Source organism: Bos indicus x Bos taurus, chromosome 15, assembly GCF_003369695.1.
Source record: "Bos indicus x Bos taurus breed Angus x Brahman F1 hybrid chromosome 15, Bos_hybrid_MaternalHap_v2.0, whole genome shotgun sequence".
Classification (NCBI taxonomy): Eukaryota; Metazoa; Chordata; class Mammalia; order Artiodactyla; family Bovidae; genus Bos; species Bos indicus x Bos taurus.
In genome coordinates this window covers 82,726,774-82,754,091 of record NC_040090.1, presented here as the reverse complement: position 1 = coordinate 82,754,091, position 27,318 = coordinate 82,726,774, and the positions used below count along the sequence as shown (strand labels likewise).

Genomic DNA, 27,318 nt, shown 5'->3' with positions numbered 1-27,318 from the left:
AAAATGGAAGCTAGGTATTCTAACATAGATGCTCTAAGACAGACAAAAAATATGTGCAAAGACGTTTGCCAACCTCAAATTCACAAACTCTGGTGGCATATTTTCCCCATAATTTGATCAAGAAGTGCTGCTACTGATAAGTTGCTTCTGTCATGTCCAACTCTTTGCAACCGAATGGACCATAACCTGCCAGGTTCCACTGCCCATGGGACTCTCCAGGCAAGAATACTGCAGTGGGTTGCCATGCCCCTCTCCAGGGGATCTTCCCAACCCAGGGACTGAACCTGCATCTCATGTCTCCTCCAACGGGCAGGCAGGTTCGTTACCACTAGTGCTACCTGGGAAGTGCAAGTACTAGATGGAATTATCCTTATGCATATTTTTGATCAAAGATGAATATATTTAAGTATACATATATTTATGTATATAAATACATAAAAACATATACAGGAACACACATATAAATCTCTTGAGCTGTTTAAGTTCAGATGGCAGTACTTCAGTCAGCGAGGGGCTATTTAGTTACCCAAATCTAATTAGTTTCTGAGTTTCAGATACTTAGTAGTAAGGATGGCAAATATTTTAATTGAAAATATATTCAAATATATTCAATTCCTGAGTTTGAAGACCACAGGATGCGTGAATATGTTTATGTACACACATACACACACACATTCATTTTAAAAAGTCAATCCATCAGAGTTCCTAGGTAGGAAAATATTAACAGAAACCAATGAAGCTATAAATACTTGGCAGTATAGTACAAAGCAAAGAATGCTTCTGGACTCAGCAAAATATGAAACAGTGCTGTCGTCCAGCCCAGCTCAGGACTCAAAAATTGGCGACACCAAATACAGGTGCTTTGGTGGGGGAACTGAATGGCGTAATCTGTAAGAAGAAATTAGATCTCCTATACCATTCTGCAAAAAAATGTATCCCTATACTCCCTTTGTTCTCAACAAGTTACTTGATAACAATCCACACAAATGAAGCAGTAAATCTTAAAAAGGATATGAGACATAGAAAATGGGCCATCAGGGAACCCAACATAGGGGTGTGTGCTAGTTTTGCCCGACTCTCGGACTGTGGCCTCTAGGCCCCTCTGTCCACAGGATTATCCTGGCAATAATACTGTAGTAGGTTGCCATTTCCTCCTCCAGGGCATCTTCCTGACTCAGAGACTGAACCTGCATCTCCTGCACTGGCAGGTGGATTCTTTACCACTGAGCTACCTGGTGAGCCGTCAACATAAGGGAGACAGAAGTAATTTCTAGGACGATGGTGAAAAGAGATCCCAGGATGACAGCTGTGTACTAGCCACAGAAGGCAAAAAGTTCAGAATGGACAAAACAGATTATTACTTCAGGAGCAATTTTTTCAAGATGGATGAAACTGATAAACAACTGGTATGTCTGGATGTAGAGTTTTGGGTTTAATTAGCAGTAAGTACACAGAAACCTATGCAAACAAAATTAATTATTAAGTCAAGGAAATAAAAAGGCAGAAGAGGGTAAGAGTAACACATCACTTAGCTGTACAGTGTTACATAATCTCAGTCGTGCATACATTCTTAATCACAGTCAATGAAAACACTGAATTACATACACTGGGAAAGGGGAGCAGGAAGGGAAAGTGTAATGGCTGGGAAGCAGCAGAACAAAGTTTTATATTAGAAATTAAAGAAATGCCTCAAACTAGAAACAGATAAAGCAATGCTATTTAGAGATACGATAATAAATAACAACAACAAAAAAATCAGTGAAACAGCTCACTCTGGGGACAGGAAATAGGAGGTGGTCAAGGGAATGGTAATTTTTATTAGAAAGAAAGATTTTTATAGACCTACTTGAATCTAAACTATGTGTATTTATTTGATTCTGACTATGTGAAACCTTAAGACAACAGATCTCCACCCACTGCCCGCCCCCACCCCGCCCCCGCCCCACCCCCAGAAACGCAGCATGGTGCCTGATCCATAAAAGTTCAGAAATGTTATAACAACAAGACAGAGGGCGGCGTTTTCATATCACCATTACACTCATGCTACAGATAACAATGCTTCCTCTGCTACAAATGCTACTTGATCCTTTTAAAACAAGTTATTTACTATGCTTGGAATATCTGCATGCTTTAACGAAGTAAAAAATAAAATGTTCAAAATTTTTCTTGTACTTAAGCAAAATACCTAATTTTATACAATTTAAACACAACTTTTCACTTTAGTAATAGAAACAATGAAACTATTTCACTTCTGACATTTAACAATTATTAATATAAAGACTTCAAACTCCCCAAGACATGCACTACAACCATAGTATAGATTCTGTCATCAATATGATGGTCTTGCATCTTACGTATTATGTTTGTACTTTGTCTTATTTACCAAAATAAAAACAGGTTAAGATAATGAACAGGCAGTTCATACAAAAATAATACAAACAGCCAATAACAACACTGCCATAGCAACCTCATTTGTAATGAAAGAAACACACTTTTAAAATATAAGGTACTACTTTTAACCTATATTGGCAATGATTAAATTTTTTTTTTAAAAAAAGATCCTATCTACAGATGACCAAGTCTGTAGGTTGATGGGGGGTGGGGGTGGTGAGAGAATGATCAAACATATAACACTAACTGGAAATATAAATTATGCAGCCTTTTTGGAGAAAAATTTGGCAATACTTATCGAGGCTCTAAATATATTTAATTCCTTTGGACATAATTAAACATGTACTTCAAAATGTGGCTACGAGGATATTCAATAAACCACTGCTTACAGTAAAAACTGCAGACATTCAAAATGCCTAGCAGAGAGGACAGAATGAGTCAGCTATGGCATACCTTCCTCACAGCAGGCAGTGGGCCTCCCCTAGGTATCACTCCCCCAGACTCTGCCTTAGGCTTCTTCCTTACCAAGAGTTCCCTTTCCACAGAAGCCAAGAGTGTCAAGTTCAGCTTTCTCAGTGACCTGATCGGGGTCACCAGAAACTTTGTGGAAATTTTCTGGGGGCTCACTAACAAAACTGAGATGTGAGAGGCAAAATAGGCTTTTCTGCCTTTCAGATGCATGAGGGAGACCAGCCTAGAGCAAAACAAATAAGCTAAGATGGAGGCAAAAAAAAGGCCCTTAATGGCAACTTTAAATTGTTTGTTTTGTGACACAATAAATGTCCTTGGTTACTAAGCCAAATTGAACCGTAATACGTATGGTCAATTGCATCTTGATAGTAGCTGGAAAACAGAATACTTAAGCAGCACTAAAAGTTAAGCTACACCAGTGTAGTTATGGACCTCAGATGTAGAGTCAAGAGAAAACTTAAATATATTTATGTTCTATTAAAAAAAAAAGAGTAAGTATATTAATAGGGCATCATTCACCAAGAAAAAGATCTGGGAAGATACTCCATGTTTTAAGGATAGGTACCTCTAAAATAGTTATCTCTGAAAAATAGGAATTTGAACATTCTCTATTTTGTGTATTCCGTTTTATCACTTTAAGACTCTACCATCAATTTCTATTTTTATTTTTTATCAAATCCAATGTGATTTTGGGGAGGAAGAAGAGGCAAACATGTATTCTAGTCACAAATCTTGATCTGGGAGTCTGCTTTTTTAATAGGAAAAGTTGTTTCTTCTTTTTAAAAATGTTTTGTGAAACAAAATTTGATACTCTCAGGCATTTATTTTTTAGTGAATACAGAAGACTACAGTTTTCACTTCCCTTTGTTACTCAGAAAATCATATCATGACTTTGTACCATTTCTTATTGAAATCTCTTCTGTAAAGCAAAAACAGTCCCAAAATGAAGGATCTTCAGGGGTCATAGGAACTGCAGATGATATTAAATCATTAAAGGTGAGAATAGTAAACTGCCTCTGGGTTGCTTTAGAATCATCTTGAGATGTAACCTAAAAGGGGGAAAAAAAACCCTTAGATTACCTCAAAATTATAATGTGTATTAATCTTATGGTCAATTTTATAATTAGGAAAATAAGAAATCAGTAATCACATTTCAGTAATATTAAGTTACACTTCAATAACATTAAGTAACACAGTGGGATTTAGATAATTGTTTCTATTTCTTATATTAGTGCTGTCAATATAAACAAGAATAATATGAAATAATCTGATTCTTAAACTTTTTGTAGGTAACAATTGCCTGTGGTTATTTGTTTAAAATGTAGATTTACTGAGCCATACGTCCAACAATTCTGATTCAGTAGAAAAGGATCCCCAAATAGATAACTTTAACAAACAAGTGGGTTATTCTGACAGGGAGAGACCACCAGGTAAACTTCTGAGAAATACTCTAGAGGGTGCATCTAATAAAATTGCTGTAACTACTTAGAGATGTAGCACTTCATTAGTAAGTGATTCATTCAACACTAAATAGAAATTATATCTTACACTCTGTGATACACCCCTTGTTCATAAACTCAGCCCAGTGTGGACTGTCTTTAACATTCTATACATTCTAGTAAAGACAGTACTTGGGTCTTCTGCAGTGCTTTTACAGGGTCAGTATGTTTCATATGATTTAATTCTCATTACTATGTTGATATGGTTATGTTACCTCATTTCCATAGATGGGGAAACTGAGGCTCAGTAAGATCATTCAATGTATACAAGTGTACAACATAGCTTAAATGGTAGACCTGGACCTGGAACCCTTGCCCTTTTCTCACTATGATACTGCTGCCCAAATAGACTCTCTTCATGGAAATACAGTACTGCTATGTGCAAATGTTACAAAAAATATAAAGCTCTATGGAATCATAAGGTATTTGCAGAAAGGGTAATGCTGAGACTTCAGCATACAAGGACAGCTAACCTGTTTCAGAACATCTTCAGATTAAAGGAGTCAATTTTAACATGTCGTCCCTTTTAAAATAAAATAATCTATGAAGAATTTTACTCTTTTTTAATCTATCCAAGGCATGATCTGTATTGAGCTTTTATCCTAGAAGTAATGATGAAAATATACTGATCACACTACATTCCCTTATGCAGATTCCCTAAAATAATCATATGCATTTAATTTCAATTATTGTAACATTATCAGTATTCCTTAAATAAATACTTCTATAGAATCACAACTGTATGTAGGCTGAGAGTCAAGACCCTAAGGTTTCTCTTTTAAAAAATTTCCCAACTTACCAATTAATAGGAAAAGAAAGTAAAAACAGATTTTAATTGGAAGAATTGATGTTATGCTAGAATATATCATAAGGTCTCTCACACGTTTGACACTTTGGGAATAATTTAGGAGAGCACTATAAAAAGCGGAAGGAGATCAATTTGACAGATAATCCCATTATTCATTACCCCTCAATTTAGTACCATTATATTCAGTTCAGTTCAGTCGCTCAGTCCTGTCCGACTCTTTGTGACCCCATGGACGGCAGTACACCATGCCTCCCTGTCCATCATCAACTCCCAGAGTTTACTCAGACTCATGTCCACTGAGTTGGTGATGCCATCCAACCATCTCATCCTCTGTTGTCCCATTCTCCTCCCACCTTCAATCTCCCCCAGCATCAGGGTCTTTTCCAATGAGTCCGTTCTTCGCATCAGATGGCCAAAGTATTGGAGTTTCAACTTCAGCATCAGTCCTTCCAATGAATATTCAGGACTGATTTCCTTTAGGATGGACTGGTTGGATCTCCTTGCAGTCCAGGGGACTCTCAAAACTCTTCTCCAACACCACAGTTCAAAAACATCAATTATTTGGCACTTGGCTTTCTTTATGGTCCAACTCCCACATCTATACATGACTACTGGAAAAACCATAGCTTTGACTAGACGGACCTTTGTTGGCAAAGTAATGTCTCTGCTTTTTAATATGCTGTCTAGGCTGGTCATAACTTTTCTTATATTCACGACAGCCCCACTTCACCAGGAAATAAACCATTGTTAAGATGACCAAGATAGTAATTATCTTGAATTTCTATTGAAAATATGAATATTGGAAGAGTACTACCAAAATTTTTTCTTTGTAATATTTAAGTGTATTTGAATGCGAAGTAGCAGGTAACATATTTTAAAAACATTTCTGTGAAAACCCAAATGATCTTAAGGATTAGATAATGAACACTTCTAAAGTCTATCATTAAAAAAAACAAAAAGCTAAAACCTCTACCTGATATAAAACAATTATTTCCATCAATAACAAATTCAACTTTAATACATGTTTTTTAGGGAAAAAAAAAAGCAAACAGAGAAATCTTACATTCTGATGTCTAGATCCATTGGGTTTCCTAAGAGCTACTGCAACAAAATGGTGCTCATCTATTTTGCTTTCCTGAAAAATAAAACATAAGTAAACAGAGAATCAGAGAAGGCAATGGCAACCCACTCCAGTACTCTTGCCTGGAAAATCCCATGGATGGAGGAGCCTGGTAGGCTGCAGTCCATGGCGTCGCTAAGAGTCAGACACAACTGAGGGACTTCACTTTTTTCACTTTTATGCATTGGAGAAGGAAATGGCAACCCACTCCAGTGTTCTTGACTGGAGAATCCCAGGGACAGGAGAGCCTGGTGGGCTTCCTTCTATGGGGTCGCACAGAGTTGGACACGACTGAAGCGACTTAGCAGCAGCAGCAAACAGAGAATACTAAGTATAGAAATTTAGATACAGTTCTATTTTCATCTAAAAAAAATCTCACAACCCACCACCATACACACACACACACACAAACTTTCCCTGAATAGTTTAAGGTAAAGTCACACACATTTTGGCCCTTTACACTGAAATATTGCAATGTATTTTCTAATAGGGACACTCTCACATACCCACAGTAGTTAATAACTTCAATAAATTTAACATTGAAATAATACTTAAATCTACTCTCTGTATTCCAGATTCTGTGAAGAATACAATAATGTCCTTTATACCATTTCCCCACCTTCAGTATAGGAACCAGTTTGTGGTCAAGTATTGCATTCAGTTGCCATGTCTTGCTAAATGTTTTGTCTTTTATGACACTAATATTTTAAGATACAAGCTCCACCCACTTTTTTATTAATAAACACTGCTTATTTTTTGTCTGATGGCTCTTAATGATTATTTAGATTACAGACTCTTAATAGGAATACCATATAGATAAAGCATCATACCCAGAGGCATGTCTAGAGAGCCATCTGCCCTCATTGGTGATGTTTATTTTGTACCTGCTTAAACTGATTACAAAAAAAACCAGTCTGCAACATTGGTTTATAAGCATTTAGTTAACTACATATTACAGCTTAAGGAAAATCATGTGGAAACTCATTGGTAAAACTCAATTTCCTGTTTTCCCCTATGTGTGAGACAAATGGAGAGGGGGCTTTAAAATAGACACTGAGGCAGTTACTAGAGAAAAGTATGAACAACTAAACAAAATTTCACTGAGAAGCCACTTTACGAAGGCAGCACTCCATAAGAAATCAGTTGAAATAGGAACTACAATCAGAAATAATGTCAGAGACTTTTCATCCTTTATCCTCCTCTGTGTATCTTTGTACCTTAAGATATCCAAATTTGTAAAAAAACAAAAGAAATTCAAAAGAGAGAAATTTAGAAAAATATTTCAAGAGGAAAAAATAACTATGAGAAAGATTTAATAGGCTAAAGTTTGTTATTAACATTATAAACAGAACTATTCTTTTTGAACATGGTCCTCCCATTCTTTACACTGAATATATTGATAATACAAACACTGTAACACAGAGGTGTTTTGGCTATAGCTACTTTCGGAAAACTAGTTAGATCAGCAGTTTTGTGGTATCTGTATCTAAGGTGGAATATCAGTGTTAACCATGGGCAGCAGACTCTTTTCATTCAGTCTGTCCTCTAAAATGCCAAGGTACCCTGCTCAATTTGTCTATTTACTTCATAATGAGCCAAAATTCAATGAGACTGACTTCAAAATAAAGATTCACCATATCTATTCACCCCTCATCAACATCACATAAATATGAAATTTAACACCGCAAAACTAAAGAAGTTATTTGACAGTGATTCCAGTTATCGAACATTAATATTCAGTGTCTCACCAGAATAAAAGTTCTATGCAATTAACTTTACCCTAAATCCCTTCTGCCTAGTATGTCTATAATATTAGTTGAAAAAGGAAAGTGGCAAGGTAGCTAGCTAAAGTTAAGGCCATACATTCAATACTACTGAACTTAAGACTTAACTTTAAGACTTCCTAAATTTTAAAATTTTTTCTAAGCTTACTAGCAAAAATTTCCTTAAAATCACCAACAAACCCAAAGAAACAATATTTTATTTTTTCAAGAGGTAGTTTTGGATTAGACTACAAAGATTAATCTGCTTCAGTTAAATTGTATGTCATTTTCTTAGTATAATTTTAGTTTGTTTATAAGATAAAATACAAAGTTTAACTTAGAACATTCAAGTTTTACAATGCTTTCCCAATGGTAAAGTGCTGAGTAAAATCTGTCATAAAATGTTATTCTTTCTACTGTTTAAAACGCCTCCTTTCAAAAGTAAAGCAAAGAATTTGTTTCATCTAATCTCATCATTTTAAACAATGATGGTAAATTTAACTTTCCAAATAGGAACTGGTTATGAAAACTGAGAGCCTATGAAAACACAAGATTCCTCTTGGCATAAGAATTCATACTTCTAGAGTATTATTTTTCCAGGTGTTAGATACATGTGTGCCTACTAAGTTGCCTGGGTTGTATCTGACTCTGTGCAACCCTACAGACTGCAGCCTGCCAGGCTCCTGTGTCCATAGGATTCTCCAGGCAAGAATACTGCAGTGGGTTGCCATGCCCTCCTCCAGGGAATCCTTCTGACTGAAGGGATCAAATCCATGTCTCTTCAGTCTACCTGCAATGGCAGGCGGGTTCCTGACAACTAGCGCACCCTGGGAAACTCCATGAGATACATCTCTCTTCCTGACTCCAGGTGCTCCCTCATTCACTATGCCTCACCAGGCAAAGTAATGTTAACACTGTTGTAATGCAGCTTTTAGAACCCTAGGTCATATCAAGTATCCAGTGTGGGTGAATTCAGTGGATAAAAAGAGTGCAGATGGGGAGGAAAGGCCAGTGAAGACCACTTACACCACAGGTGTCCACTGTGATCACAGCCATCCCTCCGTTGCACGCCTAAACGCTCATTCTTTATCTCGTGGGGGGATTCAGAGATGCCAACAGGAATTCCCATCTGTGTTCCTTGACTCTAGGCATGCCTCCCCTGACTCCAGGCTCATCATTCTCCCCTCAAACCCTGGCTTCTGGCTGTCCATACCACCAGATTCATTCTGTTAAGGTCACTCTCTCTTCCCAGGCCTGTTCACAGTATAATAAATAGTCCACACTTAAATATATGTATCTAACATATTATTTGTGTATTTTCCTAACTGGTACCCTGAATGGACAAAATGCTCAAGTACATTCAATTCAATAAAGAATTTTCCTTCCATAGATGTTTTCAAATGCGCCTTGGTGGATCTTCATTCCCAGTTCCTGGACAAGCTCTGAGGCAAACCTGGTAGCTCCTCAGTCACTTTCAGCTTAAAAAAAAAAAATCCTATTTTAATTCTTAAGACACATTCTTCCTGGCCTCACCTTCCTCTTCCTCTGGTTTCCTTCAGGCAGGTGGCAGAGAGGAAAGTGATGGAAAACAGGCAAAGTAATGATCAACACTGTTGCAATCTACTTTTTAGAACCCTGGGTCACATCAAGTATCCAAAGGCTAGCTTAGCGGGCATCTGAGGGATTTTCAGAGAAACACTACCTGTTCCTCTGCCCTATACCACTGCCTGCGCCTAACAGTGCATTTAAGAGCTGACTTCTTGTATATCCTACCCTTAGCAATTAATAAACAGTAGAATGCCCACTGCCTCTTTCTTTTGGAAATCCTCTTAGGTATCTTTTCAAGATACTTCGGCCCTTTTTCCACAGCATCTCACACGCCCACAGGAACTCAGACATCTTTGTCACCTACAAAGTTGAAGCACAGCTGGCCCAATCACTGATTCTTTCCTCTTTACCCTGCTACTAGGTCTATTTCATCTGGCACCATTAAGAATAAAGGACTCTCCATGAATGAAATGGCTGACATCTGCCCCTTTCAAAATGAGAAAAAAAATTTTAATTGTATTAAAAAACATAGTATGCTAAATATACTTTACTCTTTAACTGACAGAGTCCCTGTCTTGGTATGTTAGCAATTTTGCTAACTTTCTGCCTTTGGATCACCTAAGACTACTTTCTGTCATTAAAAATATTTATATATATATTTTTGGCTGCATGGGATCTTCACTGCAGCATATGAGATCTTCCTTGAGTTGTGCGGGTTCTTCTGTCGAGGCTCCAGCTCCAGAGCTCAAGGGGGCTCAGCGGTTGTGGCACTCAGGCTTAGCTGCTCCACAGCTCGTGGGATCTTAGATCTCTGGCCAGAGATTGAACCTGTGTCCCCTGCACTGCAAGGTGAATTCTCAACCACTGGATCACCAGGGAAGCCTCTACTTAATTTATATTTTGGTTATTCTTCCTCAGTCTCCTCTCCATCCCACCTTTAAACAGCATTCTCAGGACTGTACTAGGTCCTTCTAAATTCTAATTTAGGTACTCTCACTGCTGCAACTGTAAATCCCATGGTTTCAGCTACCACTCACATGTTAATGATTACCTTCTTTCCTTTAGCCCAGTCTTTCACTCTATTTGCCCACTCAAAACCTTCACTTAGATGTTTCTATGGTATCTCACACTTAAATCCCACTTGTTTTCTAATATTCAGTATCTCAACAGACAGTCCTCTAAGTCACAGAATTGATAACTTCTTTGACACCTCACTTCCTTAACCTCCAGATACCATCATACAGAGAATGTGGTCTTAAAATATGATTCTGATCTTACAACTCTCTATTTACAACTTGTTAAATTCCCTTGAGAAAATGAACGAACATCTCCTATTTTACCTACTCATCATGAATTCTTTATTCTGGATACTGACATTCTCTGCACACAATTCAGGGGATGACTGCAAGAACTACCACATTATAGTACAGACCATTTGGCTGGGCTACGAACACTTGATACCAGTTTTAACACACTTCCTTGGCTACGTCTGGTCAAGAGAAAGTCAACTAACATCCAACCTAAGCCATGGAATGTTTTTTCCAGAGCTTTTACGAATTGAACCAATGAGTTCACCGATCTCTGCGGGTTTTTAAACTGTAAATTGTTACATGTACAAGTTGTAGAAAGTCATGCTTCCTGCCACATAAGGAACCTTACCTAGATAAGGTTAAGAAAGCTGGTGTATAGAATGAGAAATGTGGGTGGGAGAAAACTGAAGCCAGGAAGGCAAAAGAGAAAAGATAAAAAGAGTTCTGAGTTTTCCAGTCTCTAATTATAGCCAATTCTGCAATTTGGTTATATGAATCACCCTAATAACCTATCATAATGTCTCTCTGGCTAAAATGAGTTTGTTAAGATTTCTCTCATTAGCAACCAGGAACTGCTAGTGACAGAAAGCAAGTAAGAAACCAAAATATTAACCGACTCATAATGCCCTAACATGATCTTATTAGCCTGAATCAGCATCTCTCTCCACCCCCCTCACCTCAGCACAGTGACAGAATGGCGGCCTTTAGTGGTTCTATTACAGGAGCTCCTTGTCCCTTCTCTTTTACTTTATGTACTATGACTTATCTTTCACGCATCAGCTTAAACATTACACGTGTTCCCAGTATCTCTGACTTCACCTTCAGAGCATCCAGACTGGATTCCGAATGTGTCAAGTTTCAATGACTAGCCTCCCCAAGCTGAGTTTATACTCACATGCACAAAATAAGAAAATTCTTATAGCAATTCTGATAAATTTCTTACCTCAAATGCCCATTCTTTTTCTTCTTCTCCATCCAAAAATAAACGTGTTTCTTTATAAACTTGGCCTATATCCAGGTTTAACGGGGATATATCGAATTCAAGCCGTTGCAATTCAAATCCTAATCCAACACCTATTGCTTTTATGAAGCTTTCTTTCAGTGCCTAAGATACAGACAGACATTTTCTCTTAGAGCTTTAGGAGATATAATTGTTCATAAAATCTTCAACCCTTAAAACATATGGATTTTTAATTCTCTACTACATTACAAGTATAAGCTACTTATTTTCACCTTTATACTAACACAGAGGCCAGCCAGCTGTGAAAGTTGAAGACATACCATTTGGGCTCCCCATGCCTCCATTACCCCATGTGTAACATGCAATAATAGTACCTTTGTCATGGGGTTATAACAACTAACTAACTTAAGAAAGGCTTACAGTAATGTCTTCTGGTACATAATAAATATTATGTAAATGTTTTTTAATTAAGTTCTAATATGTATGAGATTCTTTAAGACAGAAACCATTAAACTTTGCTAATAATGATAAATAAAATGTCTTATTTTAGCTTTAAGAGTAAGGATCTTCTAATTGAGTATTAAACATATGTTAAATTTTCTTAAATGTCATTATAATAACGTATACATAAAAATCATGAAGTTCCCAAGTAGTGACTTATGTACTTTGAACACTGTACAAAATACAGGGTTACCAATGGACTTTTGCTCCTGCTTTTAGCAACACAGGGGCTTACTCTCAAAACTAGAAAGAAATTATACCCAATTCCTATAAAACATATCCAGCTGAGTCCATTCATCCTTAAAGCTTCTGATTGTTTCCCATTCTTTGTCAGTAAACTTTCTTTTCATAATATGAAAAAATTCTGGAATTGAACCACGACCTGTCAATTGAGGAAATAGAGAATTACCAAACTGTTAAAGATAGCACACAAAAGGAAACAATAGTCCAACATTACTTTCGAATACAGTCACAATTTTGCTAAACAAAGTATCAGCAAATCAAAGCTAGTTGAGAATTAAAAGGATAACATGCAAGATAAGTGCGGGTTAGTCCAGAAATAGAAGGGTGACTTAGGTTTAGAATTTTACTTTGCTATTTAACAGGAAAATCAGAAACAATTTCTTTATAATTTTGGGGGAATTGGTAGAAAGCTAAGAAATGTTCTTTTAAGTGAATAACATAACTGTAAAGTTAATATACACTTATTTCCTTCACAATAACTGTTTTTAAACATGTATTCTAATATGATTTTTCCGAATAAAAATAGATTTTGACTTCTGTTCTATTGGCTCATTAAAAAAAAAAATACTGTTATACAGACAATAAAATATTACACAGCATCCAAAAAATCAATAGAACTCGAAGAATCTGATTCCCACAATTAAGAGCTAAATTTGTAATTTATATATTACAAATTATACAGTATGCTTTTCATATTACATTTTTCAAAATATTATGTGTTTATCTTTACTACTAAACAGGAACCTTCTATCATCATCCATTTATTCTACAATTATACAGAATGTGTACAAATATTATACCATTATGAACTGAACTAATAGTTAAAAACAAATTGGTCATGGTTCTTGCTCTCACACAATTACAGCCTAAGTAGTCTATCAGAAAAATCTGGCAACAAGGTGCATGCGTGCTAAGTCACTTTAGTCGTGTCTGACTCTTTGTGATCCCATGGACTGTAGCTCGCCAGGCTCTTCTGTCCATGTGATTCTCCAGGCAAGAATACTGGACTGGGTTGCCATGCCCTCCTCTAGGGCATTTTCCCATTTTGATCCCCCAGGGATCAAAACCCAGGTCTCCTGCATTGCAGGCAGATTTGTTTCCATCTGAGCCACCAGGGAAGCCCAGCAACAAGGTAGGTAAATCATAAATGTTTACTATATGAATAAATGTATGTTAACTATTACCTGGTAAATTAAATGCTCTACTGCCCTATATCCTTATTTCATGATTCCATTACTTCCAGCAAGCCTCTTGAAATAGTCCTTCTGCAGGTTCTATTAATATAATTTGTCTACTCCTGAACTTCCATTTCTAAAATACTTAACTTCAAAATCTGACATTCCCAACTGGCTGGAACTATAGCACATCTGGGAAGAAAAAAGATGTCAAATCCCCCTACTTCATGCTTTACTGGCATTTAATCACTAACTAACCCCATGAGAATTCAACAGTTAGAATGCAAACTATATCATCCACTCCAAAAGTATCTTTTCCATGGTTATCTCAAGGGGAGGAAATATTAAAAACCAGCTCTTCCACAGAATTGCCCATAATTCCCCCACCATCCCCCACTCCAGTACTTTTGCCTAGAAAATCCCATGGACGGAGGAGCCTGGTAGGCTGCAGTCCATGGGGTCGCTAGAGTTGGACATGCCTGAGCGACTTCACTTTCACTTTTCACTTTCATGCATTGGAGAAGGAAATGGCAACCCACTCCAGTGTTCTTGCCTGGAGAATCCCAGGGATGGGGTTGCACAGAGTCGGACACGACTGAAGCGACTTAGCAGCAGCAGTAGCAGCAGCCTCCTCTCGTTTACAGAGGAAATATTTCTAATGACTCTCCAATGGTATGTGGTCCTTTAGTTCAAGGCAAAGATCCTCAATTATTTTCAAGTTCATCAGACTCATTTGATTTATCTATCTTCTCCTTAGTCCTCTACTGTTCTCAAGAATGAGAACTTTACAATCCATTTTTATGAATCAACTAATGTTTATTGTTTGTATTCATATTAATGTTATAAGGCTATCATTTCTAGGACTTTCCTGGTGGTCCAGTGATTAGGACTTTGCCTTCCAATGCAAGGGGTGCAAGTTCCATTCCTGGTCAGGGAGCTAAGATTCCACATGCCTTGCGGCCAGAAAGTCAAAACAGAAGCAGTATTGTAACAAATTCCGTAAAGACCATAAAAATTTTAAAAAGGTAGATTCCACACACACACACACACACACAGACCTATTACTTCCTAAAATAGCTCTGCAAAGCTGTAAAGTCATTTCATGCAAAAGCACTGAAATATTAAACTGGGATCTTAGGAGTCCTGGGAGGATTCTAACCCTTTTGGGGCTATGAACACTCTTTGATAGTCTGGTGTTTATTTCTTAAGCCCCTTAATAAAGACTGTCTTGTTAATGCAAGCATCACTAGTATATCCTGGCTTGACAGGTAAAACACTAAAGAAAGTAAAGACGGTAAGCTTGTTTTTTCAAAAGTGACAGAAGAAAATCTGGAGATTTTAAACACTAGGAGCACTAAACACACACAAATCATAAACTGTTTTCTTTTGAATAGATTCTGTTACAAATAGGATAAATAATAACAATGGAATGAACAGCTACCTTGAATTTGGAAGACACTATTTTATATTTTGAGTGGAAGGGAAAGTCATTCAGTGGTGTCAGATTCCTTGTGACCTCATGGACTATACAGTTCATGAAATTCTCTAGGCCATAATACTGGAGTGGGTAGCTGTTCCCTTCTCCAAGGGATCTTCCCAACCCAGGGATCAAACCCATGTCTCCTGCACTGCAGGCGGATTCTTTACCAGCTGAGCCACAAGGGAACCCCATTTTGAATGGAACTGCAGCTTTAACAGAATACTATCCAACAAAAACTAAAATTTTAACAGATATGCCTATTCTCATCTATAGTGTCATTATGTTCGTTGGTTTCTTTAGGCTGTAATTTCATAACCTTCAAGAAGTCCTATGATTTTTACCTAAATATGATGGGGCAATTAAGGAAAAAATTTAGTCATGCTAGTAAAAACACTCATTTAACATAAAAAAGCAATCTAGCACAATCACTGAAAAAAGTAGTAACTGATCATGCACACTAAAAAAAAAAATCTGCTATGACTATTTTCATATACTTTTGACAGCATCATATGCCACAAAAAAATAGACTGACAGCAACAGAAAACAGCTTTGTAAATGTTCAGCCAAAGAACCACAGTGCCACACTGTGACTTAAGGTGAAAATACACACGCACTGGATGAGTACTCTGTTAAGGACTCAGTTTATCTTCGATATTGGAATTTAAAATATCAGTAGGAAATATCAGAATACAACACCCTCAAACTAGCTGAAAATGACACAATCATTAGTTACATAACTTGGCAAAGCCTCTAAGTAATACCAACACAATTCATGTCTATTACAACCTTCGATTTAATAGACAGGTAAGAACTTATGTACATAAAGTACATACATAAAGGTAAAATAACTGAAAAACGTCTAAAGAATGAATTTTCTCAACTAACCAGGTTGAGAAAAACAGGATTCCCCCAACTTACAGCTTAATCTCTAGGGAAAGCAGCACTAGATATTAACTAAGTGTTCTGCAATGATCAATTAATCAAGGTCACAACTAAAAAAATAATTTATATAGTTGAGCCATGAATAAGGTGGGTTTGAACTGTGAGGGTCTAGTTGTCCTAAAACTCATGCCCAGACTAAAAATGTGACCTTATTGGAAACAGTCTTTGCAGATGTAATCAAGTTAAGATGACGTCATCTTGGAGGACTGGTGTTCTTTAAGGAGAAACTATATATAGACACACAAGTGAGAATACAGGGGAAAAGGAGCCCTAGGAAACTAATACATAAATGCAAACAATTTATATATACAGACACATTCACATACTCAGCTTTAGTGTTACGCCACTGGAGTCAAATGTTCAAATCTTGGCTCTATCACTTAACTTTTTATTTTGTATTGGGGTATAGATAATTAACAATGTTGTGATAGTTTCAGGTGAAGAGCGAAGGGACTCAGCCATACACAGAGCCATCTCCCCTAAACTCCTCCCATCCAGTCTACCACATATTGAGCAGCGTTCCATGTGCTATACAGTAGGTCTTTGCTAGTTATCAATTTTAAATACAGCAGTGTGTACATGTCCATTCTCAACTCCCTAACTACCCCTTTCCCTCTTTTCCCTGGCAGCCATGAATTCATTCTCTAAGTCTATGAGTCTCTTTCTATTTTGTAAGTTAAGTTCCTTTGTATCATTTTAGATTCCAAATGAGGGATATCATACAATATTTCTCCTTCTTTACCTGACTGACTTCTCTCAGTATTGACATTCTCTAGGTCCCACCAACAGTGTAGGAGGGCTCCCTTCCCCAGTATTTATTTATTAAATTTTTACTTCAGAGTCTTAACCTCTGGGCCACCAGGGAAGTCCTCAGCATTTATTTTTGATAATAGCCATTCTGCTTGGTATCACTTCTTTACTGTTATTTAACTTTTCTATGGCTGTTTCTTAAGCTGTAAGACAGGGAGAAAAGAGTTGGGTAGTTCAAGAAAGAAACGTATAAATGGTCTGGGCCTGGAGCTGCTGCTGCTGCTGCTAAGTCGCGTCAGTCGTGTCCGACTCTGTGAGACCCCATAGACGGCAGCCCACCAGGCTCCCCCATCCCTGGGATTCTCCAGGCAAGAACACTGGAGTGGGTTGCCATTTCCTTCTCCAATGCATGAAAGTGAAAAGTGAAAGTGAAGTTGCTCAGTCGTGTCCGACTCTTAGCAACCCCATGGACTGCGGCCTACCAGGCTCCTCCATCCATGGGATTCTCCAGGCAAGAGTACTGGAGTGGGGTGCCATTGCCTTCTCTGGCCTGGAGCTAGTAAGTACTTAATAAATATTAACTTTAAGGCTGCTGCAGTGATTGTTATATATACATATCACTCCTCTTTTGTGAAATGTCTTATCAAACCCTTAGTCCATTGTTAGGTTAAGTTTTAAGGGGCTTTTCTAGCAATACTTACAAAGTACTTTAAATATTAACCATATTTACCTCTTTGTGTCTTATTTGCCCCTGTTTGTGACAGAGAAGAGACTTAACATGAAATCAATGACATCTGCCAACTTTGTGGGTTCTTCTTACCTTTCTAAGTTTAAAAGGTATCCTTCTTTCAGAAGTCTGGCCAAATATACGATTCTATTGTGTTCTAGTAACCTTTGTTAAAACCCAATTCTAATTAACTTTGTTGTACATCGTGAAACAAGGATCTAATGGCTTTCAGATAATCTTACTCATCAGAGAAAGTTGACAAGTTACAATCTTTTTGTTGGTTCCATAAATTTACATCTAATAGTGTTTCCCAAACACTAGTATGTCTAACAATCACCTGAGAAACTGTTTTGAGTATAGAATCACTGGCTGCATCTAAATTCTAGTTTGAGAGGTCTGAGATGGTTTCAAGGAACATGCACAGGCATCCTGGCTGATTGTAACATCCTGATCACTATTTCAGAAACACCATTCAACACATGTAACAACTATCACAATTACCTTAGGCTAACATTTACTTATAAAGTACTTAATAATTCCAGGCACTTTAGATGTTTATTACTAATCTATCCCACGCTGATGGTGCTAAAACTTTTGTGCCATACGATGTAAAATATATACACACAAATTCTAGAGGAATTAAAGATTTAAAGGTAAAAAAGAAGGTACAATTTTAAAACAAAAACTAAGAGACTCTATAACCTATTGTTGGAGTAAATCTTTCACCGATTAATTTTTTTCAAATGAGACAGAGTTCAGTATTTATCAAGGAAATGTTAGATATATTAATTAAAAAAAGATATATAAAATTCATACATAAAAAAAACAAAAACAAAAGCAACAAATTCAAGATAAACAAATAATCTAGTGGAAAAATATTTGTACGGGCTTCACTTGTGACTCAGTGGTAAAGAATCTGTCTGCCAATGCAAGAGACACGAGTTAAATCTCTGATCTAGAAAGAGCCCACGTGCTGAGGAGCAACTAAGTCCATGCACCACAACTACTGAGCCCATGTGACACAATTACTGAAGCCTGCACTCTGTAACAAGAAAAGCCACTGCAATGAGAAGCATGCATACCATGGCTAGAGTAGCCTCTGCTCTCTGCAACTAAAGAAAAGCCCGCACAGGATCAAACACCCAGCATAGCTGAAAATAAATATATAAATAAATACAATTAAAAAAAAAATAGTTGTAACAGATATTAAAGAAGTGTCACTATCCAAAGTACATAAAGAGCTTTTATATATGGATTAGAAAATAGTAATACGTTTATGGAAGAGAAAATTCAAGTAGCCAACAAGCTATTACCCTAGTGATTAATGTACCACTTAATAAATAATCTTTAACCACTGAATTGAAATATTACATATAAGTACTAATCAGTACTAGTTGTCTATTCTTTCACTAACATCATGCTTTTTTGTTTAGGACGCCTCAGTTTAGTTCAGTTCAGTCACTCAGTCGTGTCCGACTCTTTGGGACCCCATGGACTGCAGTACACCATGCCTCCCTGTCCATCACCAACTCCCAGAGTTTACTCAAACTCATGTCCCTTGAGTCAGTGATGCCATCCAATCATCTCATCCTGTTGTCCCCTTCTCCTCCCACCTTCAATCTTTCCCAGCATCAGGGTCTTTTCCAGTCAGTCAGTTCTTTGCATCAAGTAGCCAAAGCATTGGAGTTTCAGCTTCAATGACATCAGTCCTTCTAATGAACACTCAGGACTGATCTCCTTTAGGATGGTCAGGCTGGATCTCCTTGCAGGCCAAGGGACTCTCAAAACTCTTCTTCAACACCACAGTTCAAAAGCATCGATTCTTCGGTGCTCAGCTTTCTTTACAGTCCAACTCTCACATCCATACATGACTACAGGAAAAACCACAGCCTTGACTAGATGGACCTTTGTTGACAAAGTAATGTCTCTGCTTTTTAATGTGCTATCTAGGTTGGTCATAGCTTTTCTTCCAAGCAGCAAGCCTAGTAGAAGTTTAAACAATAGTAAAGCAAGTTCCAGCTCACTTTTGTATACTCTTCTTAGACATCAGTTCTTTCCTCAAAACTTTAAATTCATTTAACCCAGTTCCACAGAATTTTTCAGTATTTTGTACCTGCAAATTCTTAGCATTTAACACATAGAAGTTGCTCAATAAACACAAGTTCTATGTTGTGATCCCACTGAATTCCTCTGCACAGTGGGAAAAACCTATTCTGTAACCTGGGAAAAGGGAAAAACTACCTGCCAGTAAACACCTACTTTTCCAGTAGCAGTTCAGAACACAAAAAGAAGTGTGACTTATTTAAGCTGCTTGACAGCTGTAAATCTCCCAGTTTAAAAAAAACCAACCCCCCACCAAAAACAATGCTTTAACTAAGCATATCTTTCAAAATGCAGATCCAGAAGAATGTAGATCAGCTTAAAAATGTAGATCAGAAATGACAGTGGAATGCAGTTCTTTGATTTATGATGAAGTTATATCCTGATAAATCCACTGTTAAGCTGAAAATATTTTAGGACTGAAAATGCATTTAATACCCCTAAGCTATGATCGTCACAGCTTAGCTTCACCTACTTTAAATGTTGTCAGAACACTTACATTAGCCTACAAATGGGCAAAATCATCTAACAAAAAGCCTATTTTATAATAGAGTGTAGAATACTTCATAAAATGCATTGAATACCTCACTGAAAGTGAAGAAAACAATGGCTGTACTGGGTGTTTACCCTTGCGACTGTGTAGCTGACTGGGACCTATGGCTCACTGCTGCTGCCTAGAATTACGACATATGGCTAGTCTGAGAAAATGTCAAAATTAAAAGTATGGTTTCTACTGAATTGCTTTTAAACCATCATAAAGTTGAAAAATTTTAAGTCGGAGACTGTAGATTGCAACAGTAACAAAGCTGGAAACTGAATCTGCTGGGGATGCAAATGCAGGAGAGAAGCAGCTAGGGAGATTATTGGAGGGTGAGGAAGAAGACTTGAAGGAAGAACTGTTTGTAACCACAGCTCACTAAAGAGAGCAGTTTATACTCCAACTAGAATCTGATATGAACATCACTGTTTACTGTAGCTGCAAACCAACTTTTCAACAAATTTAAGGAATATTTTAAGTGAAATTGAGAATTTCTATTATTTGTTTATTCAATGAATATTTACTAAGCACCTTCGACGTGCTAGACACACTAAGTACTAGGTCTGCATGGCTCCTGAACTTATTTAATGAAGGGGAACAGAAATGAAGGATAATAATCAAATAACTAAGTTTATAATTAGAAATGAGAAAGGCCATGACAGAAAACAAGAGCAGGTTGTCAGGAAAGCCCTTTCTGAGGAGGTACTGGAACTGGTTACTTCTCAGCCTTCAGATCTCCGGTACTCAAGAAGAGTGAGAAGAACAACAGGCAGAGGGATCAGCATTTTTTAAATGACCCTGAACTGGAAAAAATTTGCTACATTCAAGGTAATAAAAGATGAGTGTGGAGAACAGTGAGCAGACAACAGATAAAATTACAAAAGGAGAGATAAAGGAGAAGCGACAACAAGACGACACAGTCATGTTAAAAGGAATGAATTTTATTAAGAACCAACCTAAAAGTTTAAGACAACTGCTTTAAAGAAATTTTTAAAGACCACTCTAACTCTGTACAGACAATGTATTGAGTGAGAACAGAAGTAAAGAGGGGGAACCAATTAAGAAGCTACTAAAATAGTGCTACCAATTAGTATGGTGAAGGAGACAACAAATAGACTATCAAAGCTATCATATAATACCATCACTTACTTTATACTTACTGTTCTTACTTAATACTTACTGTTCTTAATACTTACTGTTCTCTTGAACAGTAGCAACTGTTCAAGAGAAGCAGTTCTATGATGCACTAATTTCAAAGCTATTAAATTAGCATTAAATTTCAAAATACTGAGTCATTTTGTCCTGCCAATTAATATCCAGAAAAGTTCATAACAAAAACATGAACTACAAAGTATAAACTCATGGGGAAAAATATTTTGGGTCTTTCTCCAAATTCTAATAATATTTACACTGTATCTATCTTATCTTGGCCTTCCCTCATAGTTCAGTTGGTAAAGAATCTGCCTGCAATACAGGAGACCCCAGTTCGATTCCTGGGTTGGGAAGATCCACTGCAGAAGGGATATGCTACCCACTCCAGTATTCTTGGGCTTCCCTTGTAGCTCAGCTGCTAAGAATCTGCATGCAATGCGGGAGACCTGGGTTTGACCCCTGGGTTGGGAAGATCCCCTAAAGAAGGGAAAGGCTACCCACTCCAGTATTCTGGCCTGAGAATTCCATGGACTACCAGGTTGAAAAGAGTCGGACACAACTGAGCAACTTTCATCTTTTTTTAAAATTAATTAATTTATTTCAATTGGAAGCTGATTACAATATTGTGGTGGTTTTTCACTTTCATCTTAACTTGCTGTATCTTGTAAGTATGGGTACAAAACTGAACAATTCACAAAACTATCCTTATACTTCTAACTGCAAAAGCCTTTAGAGGCAGACAAAAATTATTAGAAAAGGAAGGAAAAACCACCAATATTTCCCAACTGGGTGCAACAGATTATAATGATGACCTATAAAACACCCACCCCCAGGGTTAGGATTATATTGCACTGGCAATTTATCTATACTAGAGCCCCAATATCTTATATTAATAACTCCTTCTCTGGATATTCATTAAACAAATAATTACTGAGTGCCAAGTATACACCAGTTACGTTTGTATAAGGTTCCTCTCTCCATTAGGCAGAGAAAACAGTGGTAGGTGCAGGCATCTGGCTAGAAGGAAGAAGCCCAGAAACTTCTTAATCCATGATATATTCTCTCCTACCCTGTCACAGCAACAAAGAGAACTGGGAGAAGGTGGGAAATGATCTGCACCTAGTAGGAATGTCTAATGTGACAAGGAAAGACTCCACAAGTTCCTACGTGATGTTTGCATGTTAAGTCACTTCAATTGTGTCCAAACTCTTTGCAACCCTATGGACTGTAACCCACCAGGCTCCTCTGTCCGTGGGATTCTTCAGGCAATACTGGAGTGGGTTACCATGCTCTGCAGACAAAATGGGAGTAATGGAACTAAGTCTTTCAATATACTGATGATGCCCCCAAAGTTTAGCTTCATCTTGAAATGAAGTTAGATAATCTTAATAACAACATTCAGAACAAAGTACAATACTTCCCTTGCTGCTATACTAAGTTTTACCCTTCATCATTTAGCAAATCTTAGGAATGTCTCCTGCTCAGTTTCCTCACTCTGATAAGCAGAGTAATTCAATGCATTGCCAGTGTAGTAAACCAGTGTCTACTTGCTGAGAAATAATGCTGCATCCATTAATCTTTCTAATATTAGTGACAGAATAACAATACTAATTAAAACTGGAAAATACCTCTTCCTCAGTGCATTACTGGGTATGTCAACAGCTTTTTGGCAATGAAACAGCTGAACAGTAAAAGGCCTGGATACTGTGATTAGACAAATTAGGGCAAAGAAAAAAGATGGTGGATAAAAAAGGCTAATAAAATATAATTAACAGAAAACAGAATCTTCATTTTTTGCTTTCGTAATTACCTGTTTATCCAGTATTGACCATAACCCAACATTGCCCACTAAACCAACTGTAATTAAATCTGTGTCTCATAGGCATAATTTCCAAGCAGATACCAACTTGATGAGCCAACCATTACTATGTAATTGTGCTGACTGCATTCTAATAAGCAATGGCCTCTCCAGTAATTTCTGATTTTAAGAGAAAATTCATATAAGAAACACAGAAAACTGTGAAGTTTATAGGCTCATTTGTATGCTCACTCTGAATCCTCTAGAGCAGTGGTTTTTTCACAATATACCTTCTATGACCCTGCAGAAAACCAGATCCTTTCTTTGAGAAAAGCATACCTGTGCATACAAAATGTAGAGAACAATTTCAGGAGGTTAAAAAAATGATGCTTATTTGGGGTCAAGAACCCCTGTTGTAATTAGTACAGCTCCCTTCTGAACAAAGAATAGAGTTTTAATAGATTTATGAACAGGTTAGAGAAAAACCAGCTGGTGGGAAAATTCAACATAAGGGAGAGATAAGAGTCATAGCCATATTCTGAAGCCTTACTATTGCAGCACAGAATGCTTATTCATTCATTTAACAAATATTTATTATGCATTACTTCGAACGAGGTAAGGTGCTAGATGTTATAGTACAGTGGAAAGACAATCATCCTGATAAATAACTATAAAATGAAGTATATTATTGGAATAAAGGAAATATATTTTATGGGAGCCTAGAACAAAGCAACCTGGTTTACTTTGAAGGTCCACAAAGCCTTCAGTGGAAGCTGAAGTGGAAGCTAACCAATAAATAAGTTATCTGTGCAGAAATGCAGGTGAGCACGACGTTATCACAAATATTCCAGTCCAAGGGAAACACAAGCAAAGAATCTGTGGTGGATGCAGTGTGGAGATTAAGAAATTGCACAATGAAATCAGGAAGATGTTGGTTCTCTTATTTTAACAGCTTTCTTCTTATCCTGTTACTTATCTTCTGAAAAGTTCCACTCAACATATAATATACATAAAGCACTGAGTAAAATGTCTTGGCACACAGTAACTGCTCACTAATGTTAGTGATGATGAAAATTACAGAGGAGTTGAGAGAGCCTATGATCTATTAAAATTACTTTAGTCAACCACACAATAAATGTCAGCAGTTCTGACAGTCATCAACTGCAAATTTCTAAGGCAAAATATAAATATTTTAGTAACTACTTGCTCTTTGTTTTCACTGTATATAAATGTGCTACAAAGAAATATATTTAGATATAATACAAATACATGTTATCTCTGCTTAGTGATCATAATACAGCTCACTATTGAGATTATTATTTTTTAAACAAGTTAATTAGTGTTAGTCACTCAGTCATGTTTGACTCTTTGCGACCCCATGGGCTGTAGCCCACCATGCTCCTCTGTCCACAGAATTTTCCAGGCAAGAACACTTAGGTGGGTAACCATTTCCCCAGGGGATCTTCTTGACCCAGGGATATTGAACCGGAGTCTCCTGCATTGCAGGCGGATTCTTTACCATCTGAGTCACCAGGGAAGGCCACCAGTTTGATCTTCCTGATAAAGGGATAGAACCTGGGTCTCTCCTGGTGGCTCAGAACGTAAAAAATCTGCCTGCAATGCAGGAGACTTGGGTTCAGTCCTGGGTTGGGAAGATCCCCTGGAGAAGGGCATGGGAACCCACTCCAGTCTTCTTCCCTGGAGAATTCCACGGACAAAGGAGCCTTGAGGGCTACAGTCCCTGGGGTTGCAAACAGTCAGACACAACTGAGCAACTAGGCACAGCACAAGAACTAAGACAAGATATTTAACAACTCATGTATTACAAAAATGCAACATTACCTGGAAAACTAGTCTTCATTATATCAATTCCAACTTGTAGCTCAGATTCTGCAGCAAGTACAGCATAGTCTCCTTGATGAGAGATGTTAAAGTTGAAATTGGGGTAAGGATTCAATGAGTCTTTTGCAAGAACTGGTTTTCCTTTTGCAGTTCTTTGCAAACGAATATTATTCCAAGGTATATTCAATTTCTCTGCAACTAATTTCCTTATCATCAGACGACCAGCCTGTTAATAAAACACTTGGTAAGTATTGCTGTCTATACTAAAGATTCAAGTAAAACTGCCTATAACATACAAAGTCTATTTTTGTGGTTTCTAAAATACTCCTTAAAGTTTTAAAACTACGTAAGTATTAAATATCCTGCATTAAGATTTAAGAAATGCTTATGAAGACAGAAAAGTCGAAGTCCTTCTTTAGCAATTCCCTCCACCCCATCAACAAGTATCCAATGTTGACAAGTATTCATCCTTCATCTTTTCTCTAAGTATCCAAATACATGCTCATTTGCATTTGCTATCCATCCATTTATTTGAAATCCCACTATATGTACTATTCTACTATGAACTTTTTCATTTCTAAGTGTTGGGGATTATTTTATGTCTGCACATAACCACTGGCCTCTGCATTTTTAAATGTAGCATATTTGATAGTATCAAGGTACCACAACTTGACTATCCCTCTATTACTGGATATTTTAGGCTGGCTCTGGTTTGCTATTATATAAAAAAAAAAACTCCCCAGTGGGCAATCCTGTTGTACTTACATCTTTGTGCACATGTGCAAGTGTTTCTAGATCACATGTACTTATCACTTGCCTCCACAACTGCACGACATAACCTATCTTTTTTCACATATACCCAGTCCACTCTCTCTCCGATTAAGGTCTAAAATCACAGAGAATACCCGAGGACATAAGAAAACAAGGTAGATAACATTTTGCAAAATCTTTCAAGTTTTTTTTTTCCTTCAGTTCTAACACTGACTTTAAATACTGCAACACTTTGAATTTCACGAAAATATTCACTAGTGTGCCTTCAAAAATCAATTAGTCTACATTTCAAACGAAAAAGTCCTTTGACAGAGGGACATTTTCAGGATAATGACAGTCTTTGACGAGATGGCACTCAGAAGCTGTGCCATACTGCGCTATATAGACATCATTTTGAAACCCAACTTTCCATTTGTTGCTAAAAATATACACGTAAAATAAACGATTATATTCAAAATAGTGTTTTCTGAGCTAAAAGTTAACAAGGTATGCCTAAGACCGCATTCTTCCTTTGCTTCGGTTTCATCGGTAAAAGGAGGCTAGACTCTTGCACTTCTATGGTGTGCAAGGTTAAACTAAGTGATACTGTCAATATTTTTTAGGGCCTACCACGTGCACGGTGCACAGGGAGACTGGTGGGATATTTAACAGGCTCAGACTGCTATGGGCCCAAGCAAGGAAATTAAAAAAATTTGATTAACACTTAAAAATAAGGAAAATCCTATTGACAGACCTCCGGAACAGCTATTTTAGGGTTTAGCAGGACCTCTCTTTTCAAATGCAACGGGGGAGGGGCTGATTTTTTCTACGGACGAGGCGATGACAAAGGCGGCGGAGACTAGGCCGGGCACACCCCGGAGTCGCCCGGGGCGGCCGCACGCGGACGCCGAGGCTCGCGTGCGGGGTCTCTACTGCGCGGCCCACCACCCCAACGGCTGCTCCCCGACCCGAAGCGCAAAAGACCCGCGGTACCAGGGCGGCCTTAGCGTCCCGGGCGAAGACGAACTGGCCAATGCGTTCCTTCTCCTCGGGCTGGATCGATCGCACAGCTAGCAGCCATTCGGCGCGGCTCGGCAGCCACGTGCCACAGGGAAAGGCCCAGCGCACGCCCTCCATCGCCGGCAGCACGCAGAGTCGCCAGGCGAGGAGAACCATCCACCGAAGGCCTGGCCGCCGCCCCGGGATCGATGGCGCGGACGCGGGCGGAGCCCCTCCCAGCTGCCCCGGCGCCGCGCGGGGGGCGGGGCGCCGTGTGCGTCCGCAGGACCTGGGTCACGGGGGGCGGGGCGCCGCGTGCGTAGGCGGGGCGCCGCGGGCGTCCTCCCGCGCGGGGGCGGGGCGTCGCGTGCGTGGGCGGGGCGCCGCGCGCGTCCGCGGGAGGTGGCTCACCTGCGGCCCTCGCTGCGCGTCATCCGCGCGGCCGCCGCC

General features: G+C 38.1%; 1 protein-coding gene across 1 annotated transcript; it reads right to left on the bottom strand.

Moving 5' to 3' along the window:
• Window positions 1-1,411: 1,411 nt before the first annotated feature.
• Window positions 1,412-27,137, bottom strand: AASDHPPT (aminoadipate-semialdehyde dehydrogenase-phosphopantetheinyl transferase). Its single transcript, XM_027563989.1, has 6 exons — window positions 26,863-27,137; window positions 25,120-25,345; window positions 12,633-12,754; window positions 11,854-12,015; window positions 6,233-6,304; window positions 1,412-3,911 (listed from the first exon to the last, which is right to left on the bottom strand). The coding sequence occupies exons 1-6, from the start codon at window positions 27,043-27,045 to the stop codon at window positions 3,747-3,749; spliced, it is 930 nt and encodes a 309-aa protein (XP_027419790.1). The 5' UTR covers window positions 27,046-27,137; the 3' UTR covers window positions 1,412-3,746.
• Window positions 27,138-27,318: the final 181 nt, after the last annotated feature.